Source organism: Ochotona curzoniae, unplaced genomic scaffold (assembly GCF_017591425.1).
Source record: "Ochotona curzoniae isolate NIBS_2020 unplaced genomic scaffold, NIBS_Ocur_1.0 scaffold_2587, whole genome shotgun sequence".
NCBI lineage: Eukaryota > Metazoa > Chordata > Mammalia > Lagomorpha > Ochotonidae > Ochotona > Ochotona curzoniae.
Genome location: NW_024467096.1, coordinates 27489336 through 27512746, shown reverse-complemented (window position 1 = coordinate 27512746; position 23411 = coordinate 27489336). Strand labels below are relative to the sequence as shown.

The window sequence follows — 23411 nt, the reverse complement described above, 5'->3', positions numbered from 1 at the left end:
CTTTGTAAACCTCCAATGACGATCCCCGCTCCTTCTCCATATTCCTTTTTGCACTGTTAAATTTGATTTAAAATAATTTGACTTAAAAAAAAAATCCCACAAAGGAAAGGGGAGGGAGTGTCTGCCGTAGGGTGCACCTTCGCTCTGTCTGTGGCCCCGACACCCTCCCCGCCTCCCTCTAGCGGCCCTGCGTCCAATGGCGGTGCCCCACATCAGGTTCCTAGAGACCACATGCTAATTCCAGTGCCAAGGCGCTGGTGTCAGGTTACTGGAAAGGGAAAGAAAAGCCACATTCTCCCAGGGGTAGGGAGGAGGTACCGCAGTCAGGTGTGTGTGGCGGTGGATGAGCGAGGGCCCTGCGGAGGTAAAGCAGACTGCACTGTGCTTCTGTTTTGTTTTGTCCTGTCCTCCCCCGCCTTCCTGCTGTCATATTCCTGTCGCCGTTCTCCAGAAGTTGTGTGAAGTCCTTGCTTAGTTATCTGGGAAGGCTAGAAATAGTGGCTGCGGATTTTCGAAGTCTTGAAATTGTCAAGGGACTTCCCTTTCCAAGCCAGCACGGATGAGGAAGGGAGCGTGCGTTTGTTTGTTTGATGAAGAAAATAAAGTTTGAAATCCCGTTAGTTGTGGGAATGCAGGTGACTGAGGACCTTGCCTGCTCATTCCCCTGCTCGCTTTCTTTCTCGCTTCACCCTTGCTGAATCCAAGAAAGCAGTGAGGAGGCCCGCAGCTGGAAGCGCCCCCCTGGTACCTGATGGCATCACCCACTAAGGCCACCTGTGTGCACGACGCTCATGAATGTAGGCTTCCTTTGCCACGTGATAGAATTCTGTGTTAAACTTTTGACTTCTCTGGGGTTTTTTTTTTTTTAAACCACAGCCATGGCATAAACAAATGTAGATCAGCTGCACGGATGTTTATTTGTCATTAAGTTCCATTAGGGTTGGGTTTCATGTGAGAAGCCCTTTAGAAACTAGTCTTGTCCTAACTCCCGAGACACATTGGCTGTCTTTTGGTTTTGTTGTTTCTCAAGAGAAAGCAGAATACAGTAATTTTTCCATCAACTCTCCAACTCCTCTGCGTCAGCCACAATGCTGAAATCAAGCACCCCTTTCCCGTGATTCGGGAAGTTTACCAGGCTATTATTTTGAGAACCCATGGTTTTTTTTTTTTTTCCCACCTCACCGAAACAAGGAAGACATCCTTCCCCTTTCCCTCGCTAGCATTGTATTAATGGTTAGAACTCTGGTCTGTTTTTGACGATTTTCTTTAACCTGAGCCACAGTGGTATGAGTCTAGCCACAATTTTACCAGTCGCTCATGAAAATACTTCCACATAGCATGCAAAATGTTTACAGCTGTCTGGCTTGTGGGAGGTGGTCGGTTAATCCGCATTTTATTGGAAGATTCTAGCTTTGTGCAGTATGTGAAATCACAGTTGACTTTGGTGATTTTGAGTTTTGAAGAGCCTCCCGTGGAATCATTTGCAGGTTGCCTGATAGGTCCTTACCCTGGAGGGGTTTTAGCAAGTGTATTTTGAATTGGAGCACAGAAGCAAAAGGTGAAAATTTAATCCCTTAACCGAGCTGCTTTCCCAATACTTGCCCAGCCTAGCCACAGAGCTGGTGAGAACAACTCCGTCAGGGTGTTGGTGAAGCCAGCGAGCAGGGGGAGCGCCTGGCTCAGCCTGGCATGCAGCTCAACTCGGGAGTCTCTTCCTCTCCTCCAACCTGATGGGCATACTTTGTTTCTTTCCCTGTTAAGTTTGTTTGTTGGTTTTTTCCCCTTGTCATCTGAAATTAATTTGGGTACTGTACTGCCCTAACTCACATCTTGAATTAATGTAAGGAAATTTGGGTCATCGGCCCACAGAGTGAGGACCAGGACATTTTGTGACTAATCTGAAGGCCAGCTTCACAGACTTAACGTTTCTCCCAGCAATGACGAGGGCTTTGGCTGTGGGTACCGGGAGATGCTTCCCAGTGCACACTCGCTGTCCCTGGCCTTTGGAGGTGCCTCAGCAGTTCCCTCCGGCGAATCAGTTTTCATGAAATTGGACAGTGTTTTTTTTTTTTTCTTTGTACAGGCTTGGCCCAAAATACCTTGGAAGAGTTTTCCAGACTTAACAGTAGGGAAAGCAAAATAAAGGGGAAAAATAAGTCAGTTACCTAGAGAGCTGTAAAACCCGAAGACCCTTTGTAGCAGTCTTTAAAATAAGGTCTTCTTTCAAAGTGTTGGGAATGTACGTTGGATGAAATTGAGTATCTGAGCGTAGTGAGGAATTGTTCATTTTGCTCTCCGAGTGCTCACTGCTGCCGTTCACTCTGTCCTTTCTAGGAACGCTGGGTCTGGCTTGCAGGTAAGCAGTGGCTCGCTCTCCTAGCAGAGGGGGAAGTAAGCCACAAGGCTCCTTGTCAATCAAAAGAATAGAACTGGTAGGGCATGAAGCACTTGCGGTTTTAGTGTTAGAATGTGTGGTTAGGAGGAGCAATTGTGAGGGCCTGCGGTTGTTTCCAAGTGCTTTGAGATGGAAGTGGGGGTGGGGGTAAGAGTGAAATCCAGGGGAGAAGCCTTGGAGCTTGCTAGGGGTAGGGGGATGGAAAGAAGGACTCCCAAAGCAGGCTGCAGTCTCTTTTTCCATTCGTTTATTCCAGTGAGTTTTCAGCACACCTAATTGTTTGGAAAGGGTGATTGTCTCAAGAATGGACCCATCACAAAATCTCTGATGCGTGTGGGCTCACAGGAGAGGTGTGGTGCAGCCTTGACAATGATGTTGGAGTTCGGTGACAGCTTTGGTCATTGTCTGTGGTAGGTTCTGTCAGCTGAGACACTGCTGCATCTAGGAGAAAAGGAACCCGGTCCGAGTGATGGTGTGGCCAGGGAAGTTTGAGACTGCTGTGACTGCTCCCCCTAGCCAGGCATCTTCTGTCTGTTCCGCTCACTTTATCCTCACCGTGACCCTGGAAGATGGCATAGGGCACCTGGCAGGCATTCTTTCCTGTCTGTGTAACTGACAAGTGAAGGCAGGATATTTAGGGTCTGACCCTGAGATGGGAGGGATGTGCTAAACAGTTTTGTTGAATGACAAAGGGAGAATGAGCTTACAAAAAGTAAATCTAGGGGTCCTGCACGACAGCTTAGTAGTTAAAATCCTTGTCTTGTTTGCGCTGGGAACCTGTATGGGCGCTAGTTTGTGTCCCGGCAGCCCCGCTTCCCATCAGTTCCCTGTGGCCTGGGAAAGCAGTTGAGGGCGGTCCAAAGCCCTGGGACCCTGCATGCACGAGGGGGAGACCCGGAAGAAGCTCCTGGCTTCAGATTGGTTCAGCTCTGGCTGTTGTGGCCACTTGGGGAGTGAATCAGTAGACGAAAGATCTTCCTCTCTGCCGCTCCTCCTCTCTGTAAATGTGACTCTACAATAACAATAAATAAATCTTTTTAAAAGGTAAACCTAGGAATTCAACAGAGAGGTGAACTTCTCCATATGTGTAATCAAAATGCTGCAGTAACACTCCAGTACCTTATGGCTGAACAACCAACCGAAGTCCGTAGGAATAAAACCTGTGGCCAGCTTGTTCTGGAATGTTGCAAGAAAATATATCATCTCCATGCGGCAGCAGTACAGATTAAGTAGGTTTTAGTTCTTTAAAGTTAACTCGGGGGATGGTTAGCCTTTCTCATTGATTGATTTATCTTCTGATTCCATTCAAGAGGTTTGATGTGCTCTGTACCCTCTCCCCACTCTCTTCAAGTGCCCTTGAGTTGAGCCACCCTGTTTAAGGTTGACCAGCTGGCTGATTTTTGTCTAGCATTGCCAGTTGGAACAGAGAAGGCAGCTTCCCTTTGGGGAGCTGTCACCATCAAGCCGTAACAGTGCACCACAGAGCTTTCTGATCTCTGGGTCCCTCTTCACCGGCTTGAACTGCCAATGGGTTGGTGTGGGCTTCTTTTTTATTTTTTTCTCCCAGCGTGCAGCCTGAATACTTAACTTTTCCTTTTGTATTTGGCAAACTCACTGCTTGTCGCAGTTTGTCACTGGCAAGTCACCAAAAAGATGGTGACTATGTGGCTTGCTGTTGTGCGATTCTGTCTTTCATTCTTTTACAGTTCTCCTTCTCGCATGTCATCTTTTCTTTTCCGTGGTCCACGGCACTAAGTTTCTGTGCCATGATGGTTTTAAGGGACAGTTTGCCAGGCAGCCGCCTTGTTAAAGGAGCAGAGCATTTCTTTGCATAAACATAATGATTCCTTTGATAATGTGCCTTGAATTCCAGGCAGATGAAAGTATGTACAGGGAGCACAGAAGTGAGAATTTAGAGAATGTTGATGCACATGGCTGCATCCATCCAGCTGCATCCGGTACCTCTCATTCCTGCTGGGTCAAGTTGGTCTAGCCCTGTTGAAACTTAGGATTTACAAAATAGGTCTTGGGATTTAGCAAGCTGATAGCCTGTGGAAAAGAGGGACAACCCGTTTAGTCATGGATATGTGAGACTCTTGGGCAAAGTTCTTAGTGACTTTTTTTTCCTTACTCTATTCTTCCACTCTCTCCAGGACTCACAGTGTGAGCGTCCAGTGATTAAGTTGTGGCATCAGGGGGTGTGGTGTTCCTACCTTCCCACTGTGTGCGTTCCGCCCAGCAAGTGTCCGTGCCTTGATTCTGTCTTTGCCAATTCGGCTGCCCTCACAGCAATGTGCAGTAACCACTGAATGATGCAGGAGATGCATAATCCATCATCTAACACCAACAGAAAAGTTCAGGCTTCTTACCCGAGGTCATCTATAAAGCAAATACAATGATCTCCTTGTGTCCATGGCCTTGGTTTCTATAGGGACCAATCCTCATATTAAACAAGATGATTCTGCAGTTCTGTGTTGATTCCCATCCTGTATCAATAAAGCCTTTGTGGACCTAGGCCTTGGGGTCAGAACAGGGAATTTAACCCCCTACCTTGGACTCCCAACACCTGAAGAGTGCTACTCAGAGGGCTGATTTGCTGTGCCTTCTTGATAGCAGCTCCTGTGATTTAGCACAGTTCCAGTGGGAAGCTTTCTTTATCTGTAATTAGCCGAGCTAGGTAGGATGGTGTTGGTGTTGAGACAAACTTCGGTTTTAAAGAGAGGGGAACTGAAATACTGAATTTCGTATTAGATCACAGTCATCTTTTCTCCTAGCCTCCCCCTGCCATTTCAAGAAATAATGACAAATAGAAATGAACAGCACTGCTAATTGAATTTATGGCTCAAATGCCAGCGCTCAAATCTTTGGTTGCATCCGTGTGAAGCATACATAACTTTTAATCTGAAGTAGATGTTGACAAAGTAGATGTTGCTCTTATCCTACCCAGGCTGTCAAACCTGTATTATTGTTTGTTCTACCCTAATCTTACAGTGTGTGATCTGTGGACAGAGGGCACCCAGGGGCAGTCCATGAATCGGTTTACTTCTTCTACCCAGTGATGGAGAGAGCAGGTCCCATGCTTATAGTTCTGTGAGATGACTGGGACTCTGCTGCCTGCAAAGGGCTTTAGTGCTCAGTAAACAGCACATGGCAAGGGAGAGGAGAACTTTCATCAGAATCTGCCCTCCATCTGCTGGCACGTGCCCTGGTACACCTGCTGTCCGCCTGAGGGTGAGGTCAAGGTGACAGAGGGAACAGAATGCTTCTTACCTCTACATGCTCCTGTCCTGGTGAATTACTGCCCCGTTTGTCCCACCTGTAATTTTGGAGAATTATTGAACACTCACCAACGAGGTCAGTCTGATATCGTCAGAGAAACCAGTCGCCCTTTCCCTTGTGCGCAAGTAGGGTCACAGATGTTAAAAAGCAAATTGAGGGTCAGGCGTTGAACCTGGCAATGAAGACAACCCGGTCTGACTTCAGAGCGCCTGGGCGCTGAGCCTGCTTGGCTCCTGGGTCCAGCTTCCTGTCGTGCACGTCATGGGAGGCAGCTTGATGGCACAGGTGACTGGGTTCCTGCCGCCCAGGTGCAAGAACTGGCTGCTCACTCAGCCTCTGTTCCGGCTGTTGTAGGCATTTGGGGAGTGAGCCAGTGGATGGGGCCATGAGCTTCCTTCCTCCCCAGAAAGGTTTCTTTTTTTTTTTTTTTTTTAAAGATCGTTGGTAGAAAGGTAGAACTTGAAGATGCTTCATTTTGTTAAAAAATAAAAAATGAAATGGACATAAGTGCTTTTATCATTTAATCTACTCAGAATCAAAGTTCCATCATGATAGTGTCAGTGGTATTATCTTCATTTTTTTTAAGAAGGAATTTGTTTTTTACATTAGGACGAATTATTGGGCTTTGGGCTTTGTACTTTTATTTGCTTAGGAATGAGTAATTGCCTCATAAAACAGCATGATGTCACTATTAACACTGAATTATAAGACCTGTTATTATAGAATGTACTTCCTTGTTTGGTGTTTAAATAATTAGTTTCTCCAAATGAGGCTATAATGAGCAGTGTAAAATTTTACCTGTTTAAGATAAAAAGGTTTAAAATCTCCCGCGTGTCGTTTTATGCATCACTTGATGCTTCGGGGGAATTTCTTTTGGGTGGTATTGAGAAGGAAATTTGAGAAGAAGAAGTGATTTCTATTTTACAGACCTGAGGCAGATTTGAGGAAGTATTAAAGGGCTTGCCCAGTGTTCTGTCTGCTTTGGGCATTGAATATGAAAGTCATCATTGACCAAATATCTTTGCATAATATTTGGGGGACTTTATCAGGGGGTGATGAGAACTGTGAACTATTTGGCAATTTCTGAAATCCTTTGAGATTCCGTGCATCTTATTTCTTTATCATTCTTTGTTCATTTACTTAAACTTAAAAAAAAAAGATTTATTTTTATTGGAAAGTCAGATGTACGGAGAGGAGAAGAGACAGAGAGGAAGGTCTTCTGACTGCTGATTCACTCCCCAAGCAGCTGCTTCAGTGGGAGCTGTGCTGATCTGAAGCCAGGAGTCTCTTCTGGGTCTCCCACGCAGGGTCCCAAGGCTTTGGGCCATCCATGATTGCTTCCCCAGAACACAGGCAGGGAGCTGTGTGGGAATCGGGGCCGCCAGAATTAGAACCGGTGCCTGTATGGGATCCCGGTGCATGAGAGCTGAGGACTTTAGTCACTAGGCTACTGCTCTGGGCCCTTAAACTTTTTTTGAACTATAAAGTTGTGGGTATAATAAGTATGTAAAATACTTTAGAGTTTCAAATACAAATTTACTGTTGTTTTCAACCTAGGGAGTTGAAAAGCTAGATGTTGTCAGCAAGTGCTATTTTGGATCAAAAATCTGAATTTGTATATGGCTCTCATGTATTCGATAAAAACCAAACTGCATCTCTTGAGCCCATCCCTGAGCCGGGTGCTGAGGTTTCTGAATAGAGAGGAAGTGGGGGTTATGGACCAGTGGTAACGATGTCAATATGCAAGCAGTTAATTCAAGTTGTAGACTTGATGTGGGAGACAGAGTGCGGGCAGCGAGTCGATAGCACGGTGAGAAAGTGCAGTGCTGGTCCTTAACCTCTGTTCCTTGCTTGAGTTTATGGCTTGTGCATAATACGTTAGTCCTAATGAAAGAGGAAGACTGCTTTTGTGATGAGTAGCTGTTTTTTAATTTATGTCTTGGTAATTATGCTAAAGAGAAGGATACCACCAATTTTCATTTGGTATTTTTAACTACAAAAGCAAGAGAAATCTCATTTTATCTCAGGGAGATCCTTGGGAATGGTTGTAAATGTTATATATATATAATATATATATAAGATTGATTAGAAAGAGAGAAAAAGAGAGAGACAGAGGGTGAGATTTTGCATCTGCTGGTTCACTTACCAAATGGCCTCAAGGCCACTGGCACTATGCCAGGCTGAAGCCAGGAGCTTCTTCCAGGTCTCCCACATGGGTGCAGGACCCCAAGTACTTGGACCATCTTCTGCTCTCCGAGGCATGTGAGCAGGGAGCTCAGTCAGAAATGGAGTAGCCATGACTTGAACTGGTGTTGCAGGCAGTGACCTAACTGCCTATACCACAGTACTGGCCACCCATTCTTTCTTTTCTTTCTTTTAAGATTTATTTATTTTGTTGGAAAGGCAGATGTAACAGAGAGACAGAGAGGAAGATCTTCCGTCCGATGATTCACTCCCCAAGTGACTGCAATGGCTGGTGCTGCTCTGATCTGAAGCCAGGAGCCAGGAACTTCTTTCTGGGTCTCCCACACAGGTGCAGGGTCCCAAGCTTTTGGGCCATCCTTGACTGCCTTTCTAGGCCACAAGCTGGGAGCTGGATGGGAAGTGTAGCTGCCGGGATTAGAACCAGCACCCATATGGGATCCTGGTGCGTTCAAGGCGAGAACCTTAACCATTGCGCTATCGTGCCGGACCCAGTGGGCACCCATTCTTATGGTTTTAACACTTGTGACTAATTGCAAACCCTTGTGTTCCAATGCGTTGGCCTCCTACGTCATACTGCTTCCTTTCCTGTAGCTCTTCCTCAGATCTAACACAGAATAGCTTCAGGGTCTTGTGTCCAGTATGCCTGAGACCATAAATATTCCCAACTGTGTCATTTTTTTTTCTGTAATATTTGCATATCCAAAGTGATATACTTTGGGGGTAGGCCTGAAATCTAAAAAGAAAATTCATTTATGTTTCATATACGCCTGCGACACAATGCTGAAGGACAGTTTCACGCAGTATTTCTGGTGTGTCTGGATTTTGACTGCCACCCGTCCCATGAGATCAGGTGTTGTGTTTGTCACTGGTGGTGTCGTGTAGGAGCTCTGCAAGATGCGGACTGGGGAGCATCTGGGTTTACTGTTTTGTATTCCGGATGCTCAACCTGTGGGATGCTCTGGTTAGAATCATTGGGTATCAGCAGGCCTCATGTGGAACACTTTCATTGCTGACTACAGTAGGTGGTGTTTGTGGCCCTGAGTTCTCAATGTCATTTTTTTTTTTTTTCTTGCAGGAAGCCAGTTGAGGGAAAATTCTCCATGAATGTATGTCACAATGATGATGACCGACCAGATCCCTCTGGAACTGCCACCCTTGCTGAACGGAGAGGTAGCCATGATGCCTCACCTGGTGAACGGAGACGCAGCTCAGCAGGTACGTACCCTAAGGGAGGAACTGATGTCAGACTGTGGCAGTGGGAAACATCTTCCCACTAACTGCGTTGGGAATCAAAGTTCTGTGCTTTGGTGCGCTAGTATTACTAGAGGTAAGTACTTTGTGTTAGAATTTCTGTATGATATTTTAAAATATCAGAAATTGTGGTTTGAAAACAGCACATGTGAGCTCATCCAGTTAGTATTCTTGAACCAGTGGAAAATGTGTGAGCTTTTTTTTTTTTTTTTTTTTTTTTTTGGCAGTGAGTCATTTTGAGACTATGTAAGTCTTTGGAATAAATTGACTGTTTATTCCTGTTATGCATTGTGCTCCGTTGGTTGGATGGGTTGGCCGGAGCACTGTGCTCACAAGGGCAGGCTTTGATTTCACGCGGAGTGACCCGGACAAGATGCACAGGTCAGTGTGAACCCAACCTGGCTTCTGGAGCAGTGCTTCCAATGTGTAGCTCATAAAATCCGGATACTTAGTTCCTCTAAACTCCTTTGCCAGTACATACTTATTGGTACAGAATGGAGAGGTTATTTTTGAAGTCAATCATGTAACGCTTAGGGAAAAAACCAGGTAAACACCAAGTAAAACTTTTTAAAATTATTAAAATTATTTTTGGTAATATCACATTTTAAAATAAACCACAAACACTGAGCTTGCCCGGTCTTGTAAGAAAATAGATCTTTTTGTCTTTGTGTGTTTCTTAGAAGGTATAAAAGCTGAATTGGGAATAACTGATTGAAAAAATACTTAAAAAAATATATATATAATTGAATTAGCTTTATCACTTATTTGACTTCAGTGTTCATCGTACGCCATGTGCGTGATGTTTTGAACATATCTCTGTTGGATCTTGCCTTGTTGCTTCATAATTTGCATGGCTTTCTCTGAATCACATTTAGAGCCCTGTAGGAGCAAAGACCAGCTAGCAGGTGCTCAAGAAATGTTTGTCATTTATCCTTTCCTATTACTCGTGCAGGTGTCTTTCTTCCTGATTTCTTAGTCTTTTTTTGCTGTTGTTGAGTCATTGTATTAACTTTTGTGTATGTAGATTTACCTATTTATTTATTGACAAGGCAAATTGAGAGAAAGATCTCCAGTCATTCTTCAGTTTATTTTGCAAATGGCAGCAACATTAAGGACTGGGCCAGGCTGAAACCAGGAGATATGTACTCCATACAAGTCTCTCATGTGGAAACAGGTACTTAGGTTGTTGGGCCATCTCCCACTGCCTTCCCAGCTGCCTTGCCAGGGACCTGGGTGGCAAGGGCAGTAGCTGCCATCTCCCACTGCCTTTCCAGATGCCTTGCCAGGGACCTGGGTGGCAAGGGCAGTAGCTGGGAGTCAAAGTGGCACTCTGACGTGGGATGCCAGGGATAGCTTAATGTGCGGCGCCACATACCTGTCTCCACTATCTTCTGCTGTTTTTTTTTTTTTAAGATTTATTTATTTTTAGTGGAAAGTCAAATTAAAGAGAGGAGGACAGGCAGAGAGAAAGATCATCCATCTGCTGGTTAACTTCTCAAGTGGCTGCAATGACCAGAGCTGAGCTGATCCGAAGCCGGGAGCCAGGAGCTTCTTCCAGGTCTCCCACATGGGTGCAGGGTCCCAAGGCTTTGGGCTATCCTCTACTGCTTTCCCAGGCCACAAGGAGGGAGCCGCTGGATGGGAAGTGGAGTAGCCGGGATATGAACCAGCATCCATATGGGATGCTGGCACATGCAAGGCAAGGACTTTAGCAGCCCAGGTCCTCATGTGTAGGCATCTAAATCCCATTTACCCATGTAGCCAGGGGACCTGAGGCTACTTGTTCATGTTGCTGTTTGCATGATGTCTGTCTCATTTCTAGATTCAGTTTTCCTAGTGCAACCTTCTTGTTAATTGCAGAGTTCCTGGATACAGCATTTTCTAATTTTCCCTTCAGAAGCGAAATACCTTTGTCACTTTCAGAAGTGACAATTGTTTAGAAGACCATGATGACTCTCCCTACTTTGTGTGTGAACTCTGCTTTATGCAGATGTTGTTTAATAGTTTAATAAAACCACATTTTCATTTCTTCTGGGAAATCTGGTTTATAGGTAGAGTGTGTAGCCTTCTTGAATAGGACACTTAAACTCCCGGGGAAGCAGACACTTATCCTTTTTTATTGTTAATATTTCTTTATTTACTTGAAAGGTAGATCTATAGAGAAGGAGTGACAGAGAAAGAGATCTTCCATTTGCTGGTTCATTCCTTGAATGACTGTAACAGCTGGGGCTTAGTCAAGCCAAAGTCAGAAGTCTGGAATGCCATCCTGTCTCCCATGTGGGCCATCTTCTGATGCTTTCCTGGATGTTTTAGCAGGGAATTGGATGATTGGATCAGGAACAGAATGCAACACTTGAACTGGCACTTCGCTGTGGGATATCAGCATTGTAGGCAGTGTCTTAACCTGCTCATGTCTTTTTAATTAGTGAGTATGTTTGTGCTGGAAGTATTAACATTTTTAGGTTATATGGGCCTAGTTGTTGATTGGCATTGAACTTTACATTTCTCTTAATGGATCAAAGTTGCTAAGTAGCCAAAGCACATGCAGTGTTGGCGTAGATGAGTATGCGAGAGACCTGGGGCCCGTGTGTGGAAGTGAGGTCAGGCATAGGAGGATGGTACATCAGAGAAGCAAGCAAAACCAAGAAGTTGGAGCATGGCCAGAGAAGTAGGGAGAGGGGAGAAGTGAAGAGTCACTCAGGTGCCCAAGTGAGACCCCAACATGGGATCCCGGAGCGTGGGACCATATGAATTGGCAGTGCTTGCTAAGAGCACCTGTTGGTGTCTGTGGGCTTGCTGTTAGGAGCCTGCACTGTGTGGTGCACAGGTGGGGTCCCTGATACAGGACCAGGCCATGAGACATACCAGAGAGACATCTATCTGTATGGAGTCTTTCTGGGCCCTTTTACTATGCTCCTCCTCTGAGACAACACCTTTTCATCTTGACTGGGACTCTTTGGAAGTGCAGGATTGCCTCCTGGAGAAGGCGTTACAGGCACTGGATGACACGCCCTTGGCTGTGCTTCAACCCGTCTCTCTCGGTGAGGGGTGTGCGCGACAATGCTTGGCTGGTGTGTGTCTGCCCCAGTGCCATACAGCTGTGCAGAGGACAGTGTAAACATTTCTGTCTATGCAGATGGGCCACCGCAGTTAGGAGGCAGCCCTTCAGTTCCCATAGCCTGTTTCTTTCTGTTCTTGCCTGATGGTTTCTGGATTTAATTAGGACTAGTTCTTGGCAGCATGCACTGCTGTACTCTTGCTTTCTAAATAAGAGACGCTGTTCATTTTCATTATTTGAGATCATGTTAAATTCGAATCCTTGATTTGCCATTTTAGGCAGGTAGCTGGAAAATTAGAGTGAAAAGGGTGATTTTTTTTTTTAAGATTTATTTATTTATTGGAAAGTCAGATATACAGAGAGGAGGAGAGACAGAGAGGAAGATCTTCCGTCCAATGATTCACTCCCCAAGTGAGCACAACAGCCGATGCTATGCCGATCCGGAGCCAGGATCCAGGTACTTCTTTTGGGTCTCCCACACGGGTGCAGGGTCCCAAAGCATTGGGCCGTCCTTGACTGCTTTCCCAGGCCACAAGCAGGGAGCTGGATGGGAAGTGGAGTCGCAGGATTAGAACCGGCACCCATATGGGATCCCGGTACATTCAAGGCGAGGACTTTAGCTGCTAGGCCACACCGCCGGGCCCGAAAAGGGTGATTCTTAACAAGGAATCTCTCTACCTCATGAATGAGGTTTTTTTTTAGTCTTAATTAAAAAATAAATAGCAATAACAGCAAACAACAACAAAAGTCAAGCTGTCAACAGAGGCAATTTTTTCAACAGCTTTTTGAGTTATAGTCTACCTGCTGTGCAGTTTACCTACTTGAAATATTCAGTAGTAGTATACTTAGAGATGCACACCTTCACTGGAGTGAACTCTAGAACATTTGTAACGGCCTATAAAGAAACCATTTGGCAGTCACTTGCTATTCCCTGTTCCTTCCTGCTTCTACAAATGCTAATGTATTCTTTGTAAATGCTGTCTGTCCTAGATATTTCCTATAAATGAAATCATTCAATACTTGATGTTTTGTTTCTAGCATCTTTATCTCAGCAGACTTTCCAGTTTCATCCATATGTTATTCCATGTCTTAGCACTTCATTCCTTTTCTTATTGCCAAATAATATACCACTGGATAGATAATCCCACATTTTTTTCTTTCATTCATCATCAGCTCACTGAGCTATTTGCACTTTTTGCCTGTGATGGACAGTATTTATGTGACCATACGTGAGCAGAGTTTGCTGTTGGCCTGTTTTCGTTATTCTTGAATATGTAAGTAGGAGTTTTGAAATTGAACAGCTCTATATTGAGCTTTTGTTTTTCCACAAAGTCTTACTGCTGTTTCTCAGCAGTAATTTTTTTCCTTCCTCTGGATAATTAATGGCCAGCTTAATTAAATAGTTTCCTTTCCTTAATATGCCTAATTGTATAATATTCTTGATTACAAAAATCAGTTTTGACTTGGGTTTTTAAAGAATAACAGTATAAATTGTGGTGGTTACCTTTCTGTAATCAGAAAATTGGTACCTGTGTGGTGACATTTTTCTTAACCCAATGATGTATCCAAGTGTTAGGATCTTTTAGCACTTTAAAAAGATCCATTTTAAATATTTTAAACTGTGGTAGCTAATTTTAAGTGCAAAAGAGAAACAATGGCTCATTTTCTGACTTTCAGCTTTGGTTTGATATTTTAATAATCTCTGAAGAAGGTTATGACAACCAGCAATTGAGGAAACCATTAGGTTAAGAGCTGAAGTCTTTATGTAGGATGTAGATCATTGATTTGCTAGTTTAATCTGTGACTTTTAGAACTTGCATGAGGGTGGTGTTCTGTCTTGTATGTTAGTGGTTCTGTGTGTTTTGTCAGTTCCAAGTGGGAGAAGGCTAGATGAGAGCCTGTTTGTTCCGATTAGCGTTTAGCGCATTGCAGGTACCCAGTAAGTGCTCTGTTTGCTCTACTATATTTCCCATTTCTTGCCTTTTGTTTTCTTCTAAGCTTCTAGAGTATGAGTTACGAAGGAGTGCTCTTAGCTCTTCTTCCTCAGGAAGCAGATCATCTTAAGCAGAAACTAGTCTACTAGCTCAGGATAGCTTGCCCTGGAACTGTGCTTCAGGTTGGTGCATAGCCAGTTCTGCTGGACTCACCTGCTCCTGCTGATCAGCGCTTTAGTGCGTTAGTTCACTGAGAGCGCCTTTCTGTTTCCTGTTCCTTCTTTCTCTTCCAGAGATCATCACCAGAACTTTCCTGGAGTATCTTTGAGCACAGATTTCCAGATGGCAGGTGAAACATTCGGACTCTTTCTGGGTTCAGATGGTGCCCAGTATCATCTTGTCTCTTACAGCCAGTGTGGCCCTCCTCCACATCCAGTGATCTGGACATGGTGGCTACCTTCTGAATTAACTTTCCTGTCCTTGCTGCTTCCTTCTTGCATTAGTCATTCCCAGTCTCTTACCACACAGGATTACTCCTCAATACATCAGCATCTACTGGTCAGGGAGGTTATGGAGAGTTGTGGCTGTTCCTCAGAAATGTCCCGCCCCCTCCCCCAGGAAAGGAAGTTTTATCATTACTGTAGTGTAGAGAAATAAACAAACAACCCCTGTGAGAATTACCCAGGAAAAAAAGGGCTATTTAAATGAAAATGTGTCTGCCAGCTATTAGCATAATATTGCTGAATAACATAGAACAGCTCCTTTTATGATAAAATTTAATTGATGGACTGAAATGTGAAGCAGCAAGTAGCCTTGGACTGGCTTGGAACAACCAGTGTGATAAACTCAGTCTTGGGTCGTGCTGGGCAGCGCTAGGTTGTATCAGGCATGCGCAGTTGTTATAGACTGCATTCATGTTTTCTCTATTCTTCTTACTCCTAAATACCACTGGTGTTAAGATAGTTTCAGTGTCTCTCCTGTGAGCTTTGGGGTAATAAAGAGTAGGGGATGTCATTTATGATTTAAGTAAGGACAGACTGAATAATAGTTGTTCATTTTAATAAGCGTTTATCAGATGTCTTCAATGCCAGCATTCTGTAAGATGCAGTGACACAAAGATGAATAGGCTCTGTTCTTGCCCTGAAGGAATGAGTAGTTTAGAGCGAAAGCTGCATTTACACCTTGGCTGGGCCTCCGGGGGAATGGTCGGGGAAATATAACAGTGCTATGTGAGCACACAGGATAAAGTGTGGCGTGGGGGCCAGGTAGGCAGAGAACAGATCAGGAAGGTGTCTGTGAGCCTGGGGGCAGATGCTCTAACTTCTTATGGAAGCTAAAACTGTTATTTTGGATTACAGATGTCATCAGTTTGTGTTTTCGTAAGGGAGAGTACCATTATATGGATTGCACATGCAGTGGTCAGCTGGTATTAGAGGCACCACAGGGAAGCTGCGTGCATAGACTGGGTGCTGTGCTCTTGATGAGCATTCCTGAGAGGCACAGGTCACAAAGGACCTGCTGACCAGAGCCACTGGCTCCCGCTGCTTCTGAGGGCCCCCTCTCAGCAGTAAAAGAAAGTAGGATTTTTTTTTTTTTAATGAAACTTATGCAGGTCTGTGGTCTAACTTATTAATCCTCTCTGTGTCAGGTTTCTCAGTTCCACCCACTGTGAAGGCTTCTGAAAAGGCATAGCTTGCTCAGAGTCTCAGTCTTGAACAGGGAAATTTTTATCAAATTTTATTTATCAAAGGATATTGTTGTATGTGGCACCCATAATAATTAGGATGCGTGCCATATAATTAGGACAGCTCTGAATGGGTCTGGGTGGAGAAATACTTGAGAATTTAATTATCCAAAGAGTAACAGTAAGGTGCATGATGTGGTCAGTATCCTTTGCTTGGCGGAAGTTGAATTGACTTCAGAAAAGAGAGGATAAAATGAAAACTACTGGCATGGCAGGGCGCACTGCAGAGGAATGAGCGTTTGTGTCTGTTGGGTCTAATGTGCTTGGTTTCAGCTTGGTGCCTTCTTTGACAGTCTTGTTTCCATCGTAAACTCTGTGTCTGCTCTGCTCCTTCATCCTGTGTCTGGCATCGGAGGTAACATCCACTCATTCTTTGAAAGAAATGAGCAAATTGAATCCATCTGAGCCAGGCCACTTGTTGCATTTGACACATAGGCAGGATTTTCTTCTGAAATTGATTTATTTTTTAAAATTTTGGTGCCAATAGAGTGAACCTTTTGCACCGGTGAGTTTGACATCTTTAGGCTGTAACTCTGGGCCTCAAAACAAATAGGAAAAAAAAAAGAACATTTTGTATGGACACATGAAGGCTTTCTTTTCCTTGTCCTTATTTCCTGAACATGGTAGTAAGAAAAGTAGTTACTCAGCAGGTGCATTGTGGTAGGCATTATGAATAATCTAGATGTGATAGGAGGCATATGGAGGACTGTGTTAAGTTATGTGCAAATAATGTCATGTTTTATATAAGGGATTTGAGTGTCCATGGTTTTGATGTTTTGGAAAACCCTGAAACTTTTCTCCCTGAGAATACTCTAAGGGATGGCTGTATTTTAAAATTGGGAGGCTTACATAAAATTATGCAATTTCCTGTTAGTCTGGAAAAGTCAGGAGAAGCGATAACACTGGTCCTTTTACTTAGCAGCAACTGGCAGAAAAGGAACAGCGTCCTGCTTCCGGTGGGGGGTGTAGCCCTTCGTCCCTACTCCATCTTTGATACTGTGGTTTCCAAGCTGCCTGGACTCTGCGGTCCTTGGAGTTTGGAGTCTGAAAATTCTTAAGTGTTTCACTTTTGAAATTGCACCTTGTGACTACCATATCATGCTTTAAATGTAGCAAAAATGATTAAGATGTGTCCAGTGTGCACTCTGGGGATCGTACTGATAAAGCCTCTTAGTTTTCTATGTGATGACTTTGTAAAATGAGTTAGTTTTGTCACTCTGACTTTGTGCATGGGTTTCAGATTTACTTTTTGCAAATTAACTGTGCTTAGATTTCCTTATTTAAATATGTATGATTTGAACTCCAGAAATGTCCCATGGGAAAACTCACCAAAGCATTGGAAGGGCAAAGGAAGCATCCAGGTGTCCTGATCTTATTGTTTACAGTCTCGTTAAGGGACATTAAACACAGATGGGAGGTGTAAATGTTCCCAGGGCAGACATGCGAACACTTGTGTTTATAAACTGTTTTACAGTCTGTGAAGAGTCGAGTCTTAAAAGTATTTATTGAAACAGTTTTTTAAAAACTAAACTTTGCTTGGTATTACCTGGTGAAGCACTTTTTAAAAAAAATTCTTCATTATTTGAAGGTCAAGGTTAGCAGGAGAGGAGAGACGACAGTTAATTTTTCATACGTTGTGCGCAATGGCCAGGAGTGGGCTAGGCCGAAGCCAGGAGCTTCTTTATGATTTGCTACGGGGACATGGATCCAAGCACTTCAGCCATCCTCTCTTGCTTTCCCAGATGTATTATCAGGGAGCTGGATCAGAAGTGGAGTAGCCAGGACACCAACCGACAGCCATATGGAAGGCTGGGGTTACAGGCCACAGCTTAATAATGCTGGCCCGTAGTGAGCCATTTTATTTAAAATATTTCTATATTAGCATTATTTAAAGACTTATTTTTATTGCAAAATTAGATATACAAAGAAGAAGAAAGACAGAAAGGAAGATCTTCCATCATTTGATTCACTCCCCAAGTGGCCATGAAGGCCAGAGCTGGGCTGATCCAAAGCCAGGAGCCTGGGGACTTTTCTGGATCTCCCACACAAGTGCTGGATCCCAAGGCTTTGTGTCGTCATCTACTGCTCTCCCAGGTCACGAGCAGGGAGCTGGATGGAAAGTGGGGCTGCTGGGATTAGAACCGGTGCCCATATGGAATCCCAGTGCATGCAAGGCAAGGACTTTAGCCGCTAGGCAACTGCACCGGGCCCACTATATTAGCATTTTAAAATAGATTAAAATTGATGTATTCCAAACCTCTCGTCTTCTTGTGTTGATTTGAACATGTGTATGTGTCATGTTGAATGTAGTTTTGGAGCATTTGATGTAATTTTTGGTTAGTAAAAATAGTATATGCACACAGAATGAGGAGACAAGGCACTCACTTGTACATCCGGAACATGTGTGGGGAATTTGTGTGTACATCATTGTTTTCTCTTTGTTGACATGATCGATTTAAACATGAATCCGTAGAACACGTATATGACACGCCTCGTGATTGTCATAAACAAGCTGCGTAAAATTAGTGACTTTTCTCATCAGATACCAACTGTGCAAACTTTTCTGTTTTCTGTGTCCTGTAAGTCCAAGGACAAAAATCAACAGCCTGCAAAAAGGAGCCAATTCCTAATATCTAGGTGATCGCAGATTTAGCCGTCTTCAGATTGTCTTCGTTCCCTACTGAAACTAGCATTGGGCAGACCGAGGTGCCTCTTGGCCATTTTCCGTTCAACTCTGATGTTCAAGGAACTTGGAGCTAGACACGGTGGGCCCCTCTGAAGAAACAGAATGCACATGCTGCTTGCGGTGTGGCTGCCTGCATCGGGCCTGCTGCTCAGCCCTGGGCCTTTTTCCCTAACAGCCCACCACGAGATCAGATCATCTGTTCAGAGGGAAATTTGTTTTATGAGCAACAGGTGTGTTCAACAGGATCATTAAACAGAATAGCTTGACCCTGCCTCTCCCAGGTCCGCTCTTTGCTTCCTGTGCCTTGCTCTTTGCCGTGTTAGAGATAAGCCCTTAGATAATATGGACAGTCTGCATTTAGCAAATGACCTTGCTGAGCGCTTCTGCCGTGTGAGTAATTGGGGAATTAGCGGAGCTGGCAGAGAGGCGCAGGTGTGTGTGAAGCGTGCGCGCAGATTAACAGGAGTGTGTGCTTGGAAAACTTCAAGGACGTTTTAGTGATGCGGCCTGGTAATTAAAAGTCATGCAACACGACTGGGCAACAGTGTCAGCTTACTTTCCTTCAAATTTGAAGTTTGGTTCACAAGAGTTTTTGTGTGTGTGAGTGTGTGTGTTTAGTGTTGGAACTAGTAGGGATGGACCTTTAATGATGTGTATGATAGCGGATACTCTAGTCACCCTGTGCCCAAAACTAGACCACAGTTTACCTGGGGTACTTTGCTGCCTCCAGTTAACTGCTCTGTTATTGTGGTTGAAAAGTTCAACACCGAGCATGTTCATTTCTCCGGAGCGAGTCTCCTCCATCTCTTATTGGAGTGTTGAGTTGTCCTTCAAGGTCTTGGGAGTGATCATATCACCCTGGCGCATGTGCTTGTATTATTGATGTTCTTCTGTACTTAAATTGGCTGGAGGAACAAAGCTCATTCATCTCTGATTTCATCATTTACATTTTTGTTTTGCATTCCTATGATGGATCTCTTCAGGACCCATTTAAACTCTTGAGCACTGTGGCAACGCACAAACAGCATCCTTTAGAGTAGTTGTTTCTGGGGTGGGTTTGGTCACAATTGGAAATAAAGCTCTTCTTTGCAGCGCTGCTATCATAAATCACGAAGATGGCACCCATCTTTTTCTTTTAGCAGTTGACACAGGAGATCAGACATTAGGTTGTATTTAAGCACTTGCTGTGGATTCTGTTTTACGGATCCTGGAGTCACAGACGACATGCTTGGGTGATGAGGAGACACTGGCCTTTACTAGGTGTGTGGATATACCTGCTTGGTTTTTTGGAGCCTCATGTTTGGAGTGGTTTTCTCTGAGTCAGTCACTGAGAGTTCTGTCCCTGCCCGAGGAACATGGAACTGTAAAGACCTTCTAGGACCCACGCAGGCTCTGCCAAGGCTGGGTTCCTTTTGTGGAGGTGGCGCAAGGCTCATCTTCCAGCTGTTACTCTGAGACCATGGAGGAAATATTGAGGTGAAAGCTTCAGTAAGGCTGAATGTTCTGGATTCCATTGCCTTAAACATGTGAAAGATAGCTCTTTAACAGAGAAAGAATGCCAATCGTTTGACTGAAATTTTAGTTTTTCTCTGACCTAAATATTACCTGATCATCAGAGTTCTGTCGAGTAGCTGTTGGTGGACAAGTTCAGTTGTTGGACACGTGGCTCTTTGTGGTCATTTTTATGTCTTGGAGTCTTCTGTGGTGCAGGGAAAGGAGAGTGCTGAGGGTTGTGATGGTACCAGGGCTGCTGCTGAGTTCTTACATACATCCCTTCACCATGGGATGATGACCTGTGAGGTGGTGGCTGTTTTTGTAGGTAAAACAAAAGGTGAGGAAAGTTGAGTCTTCGCAGCTGATAAATCACGGTGCCAGGATTTGCATCCGTTTAAGCCCTTTTGCACAAACAGGTCCCACTTTCCAGGAGGGGTGGAGCTGCCAGGGTTGGTGTGTTTCCATGATTCCTGTTCAGGTTCTAGCGGCAGAGACCTGGGGCTGGATGTTCCACAGTTCTCAGTTGTCAAGCCGTCGGAGGAGGCCACTCCCATTATATTGCTGTCTGTGATCTAAGTCTTTACTTTGAAGGGAGTTCTTTTCCTGAAGGGAGTGGAATCTACTTAGGTTCCAGCCCACATCACTGAATGTAACAAGTACTACTCATCTTCCCTGGAGCAGCGCTCCTTTGGCACAAAAAGGAGCCATTCCCTGTATCACTGATGGCTGCCGGGAGATGATGTTGAGCAGAGAGCCAGGTCCCAAGGATTTTTCCCACCATGAGAGTCTCTCCCTGGGAGGCAGTAGAAGGCCTTTTCTGCCTGCCTTTTCCTCCCAAACTCAAAAACCATGTTACCCTAGAGACCGTTTTATTGGACAATTGAAAAAAAAAAAAGTTGCTGTAAGACTTGAACCTATTATTTGGTTTGGGCTTTTCATTCTGAATTTGTAATTATTTCTCCTAAGTAACAGCAGAATTGAAAAACAAAACAAAAAGACAATACTAAACCAAAAGCTAGTTCATCCTTCAAAAAGAAAGGAAATGGCCACTTGGCTAAATACAAGCATGTCTTAAACGCCCTCACCTCCGCTTCCTCTGTCCTGCGAAGGGAGCCCAGCATGGAGTGTCAGGCAGGATTTGTACCCGGCGCCACCACATCGCACCCTTGTGCGAGCTGAGCTGCTCCTTTTCTTTGTGTCAGGCTGACAAAGGGCTCCTTGGACTTTGAGTCTTGTCAGGACGTTAATTACATGTTTCCAAATCATGTGTTCTGTTAAAAATCACTTGTGTATAGCCTTGGGCAGAGCACTGGAGGCAGGGAGCTGCTCCAGGGTGCGGAATATTGTTTTGGAGGCCTTGGGAAATAAATCTTAAGTTAGTTCATTTACCACCAAGACATATTTAGTCAGTGTATATAAACAAAAGAAGTCACAGTGTGCCTGGACATTATTTGTCCCAGATGGAGTTTAAACTTGGCTCATTATCCCAAGCTGATGTCATGGTACATAAGCTGGCCCTGAACTAGACTTGCATAGAATCTGCTGTGTGTGTGTGTGTGTGTGTCTAGGGCGTACAGGGAGGAGTGGTGGGGCTGGCTGGAAAATCTTGTTCACATTTTTCCTTTGCTGTCGGCAAAGCCTAGTGTCAGTCCTGAATTTGGACTTGGTGCACAGTGAGGGAAGAGTCGGAATAATGTATTCATTTGTACAAGTTGGCATGCGTGCATCATGCCCAGAGATGTAGCTCTTCTGAGTGAGTGCATCCGGCTTCCTAGCAGTTGCTTGACAAGGCTCTGGTAGTAAAATCTAGAAAGGAAAATGTGAACACATTGCATATTTGAAGAGCATTTCCAGTCTATTCGCCTTGAAATCTTAGTCTGGATAATTTCTTTAGTCTTGGTAATGGTCTTATGTCTCCAACTGTGTAATTCTCTCTAATTTCTGAATTGTGTGGTAGGTAATTTCTCAGATTGCTTGCTTCAGTGTCTAAGGAGGCAGATGCCTGGTGCTCCGCAGCCTGCTTCCTGCTTCCTGCTTCCTGGGTGCTTCTGAGAGCAGCTTGTGGGTCAGAGAGCTGAGCCCAAGATGGTCCTCTCCTGGGCCTCGGGGTGTTGAATAGGACATGGCCACAGACCATGGTGTTGCTTTGTCCCTTTTCATTGCTGGCTTGTTAGGATTATCTTAACTAGAAGAGTTTGCTAGGAAGTCAAACCATTTTGTTGAGGTAAAGGGCTTCGATTTCAGCATCCTCTATGAATGAATCCCAGTGTTACCTGTGTTGCCCGGGCTTACAGAAGCTGTGCACGCACTGGCATGTGACTGGGGGGTGAGCTGCTCAGCAGAACCAGCTTCTTGTATGGAAAACCTAGGCAGATAGAATCTGAAATCTTGTAGATTTGGTCAACTGGCTTTTTGTTGTTGTTATTTGTTTGTTTTTGAGACACTTTCATTTTGGGTAACAGGAAAGATTTGCCACTGTGGTTCGCAGAACAAGGTATGATCAGCAGCTTATGTGTGAGGCCCCGTGCAGGGCTGCACGGACAGACACAAGAGGTGGGTGTTCTCAGCAGCTGAGGCTGGGTGACCTGCTGGACAGAGCTGGGACCCGACTTTGACTTTTCCGACTCGCGCTTCTTTTGGTGTGCTTTGGATTGCTCTGTACCTTTCCTTGTCCTGTTTGATTTTGAAACCATTAGCTCAAAGATGGATTCAACCAGAGTCCTCACTATTTTCAGACCCGTCAAACTCCTCAGAAGACAACTCTCACCTAAGCCCCATCTGAAGTTTCTCAAAGTATACAATGGCAGGAGAAAGAGGCTTTATTGTGTGTGAAGTGTTTGAAATCTTCAACATCTCTGATTCATTTCTCTAATTGAAAATTGAGTTGCAGGTACACTCATCTGCTGTCTAGGATCTCTAACTTTTTAAACTTTTTTTTGTGAAAGCTGATAAAAGGCAAATTCTAACAGCATAAAAATGAATTTACACTTTTGAGTTATTATTGGGAATCAAATATTTTGGGACATGACTAACTCTGGAACATTGAAAATAATTGAGGCAGTGGTTCTTAAATTTGTAGTTATACTAGTTTTCCGGTAATTCCACTAGTACCACTTTACTTTTGGTCAGCAGTGTGGTAGCTGGGCAAATACAACGCACTGCAACTATTTGATGAGTTGTCTAGAAGTAAAGGATAGGAATGCTAGGTTGGGTCTTGAATGCTTTTGGCATTAGGGATAAAATCACAGAGAAGAAATAAATGACAGGAAAAGCCTAGAAGGAGGGTGGAGCCACAGACATGCACAACAGTGATGACAGTATTGCCAACATGTGACAGGCATGTAGTTGGGGAAGGGAATTGGAGT

General features: G+C 44.3%; 1 protein-coding gene across 3 annotated transcripts in view; it reads left to right on the top strand.

Annotated features, from left to right (window-relative positions):
* The window catches only part of FNDC3B (fibronectin type III domain containing 3B), a 340056-nt gene that overhangs the window by 69419 nt on the left and 247226 nt on the right, over window positions 1-23411 (top strand). For all 3 annotated transcript variants that reach the window (XM_041002960.1, XM_041002962.1, XM_041002959.1), the window contains exon 2: window positions 8955-9094. In XM_041002960.1, coding sequence (XP_040858894.1) covers window positions 8984-9094 — 111 coding nt within the window. In that variant the 5' untranslated portion in view covers window positions 8955-8983. The remainder of the gene's footprint in view (window positions 1-8954; window positions 9095-23411) is intronic.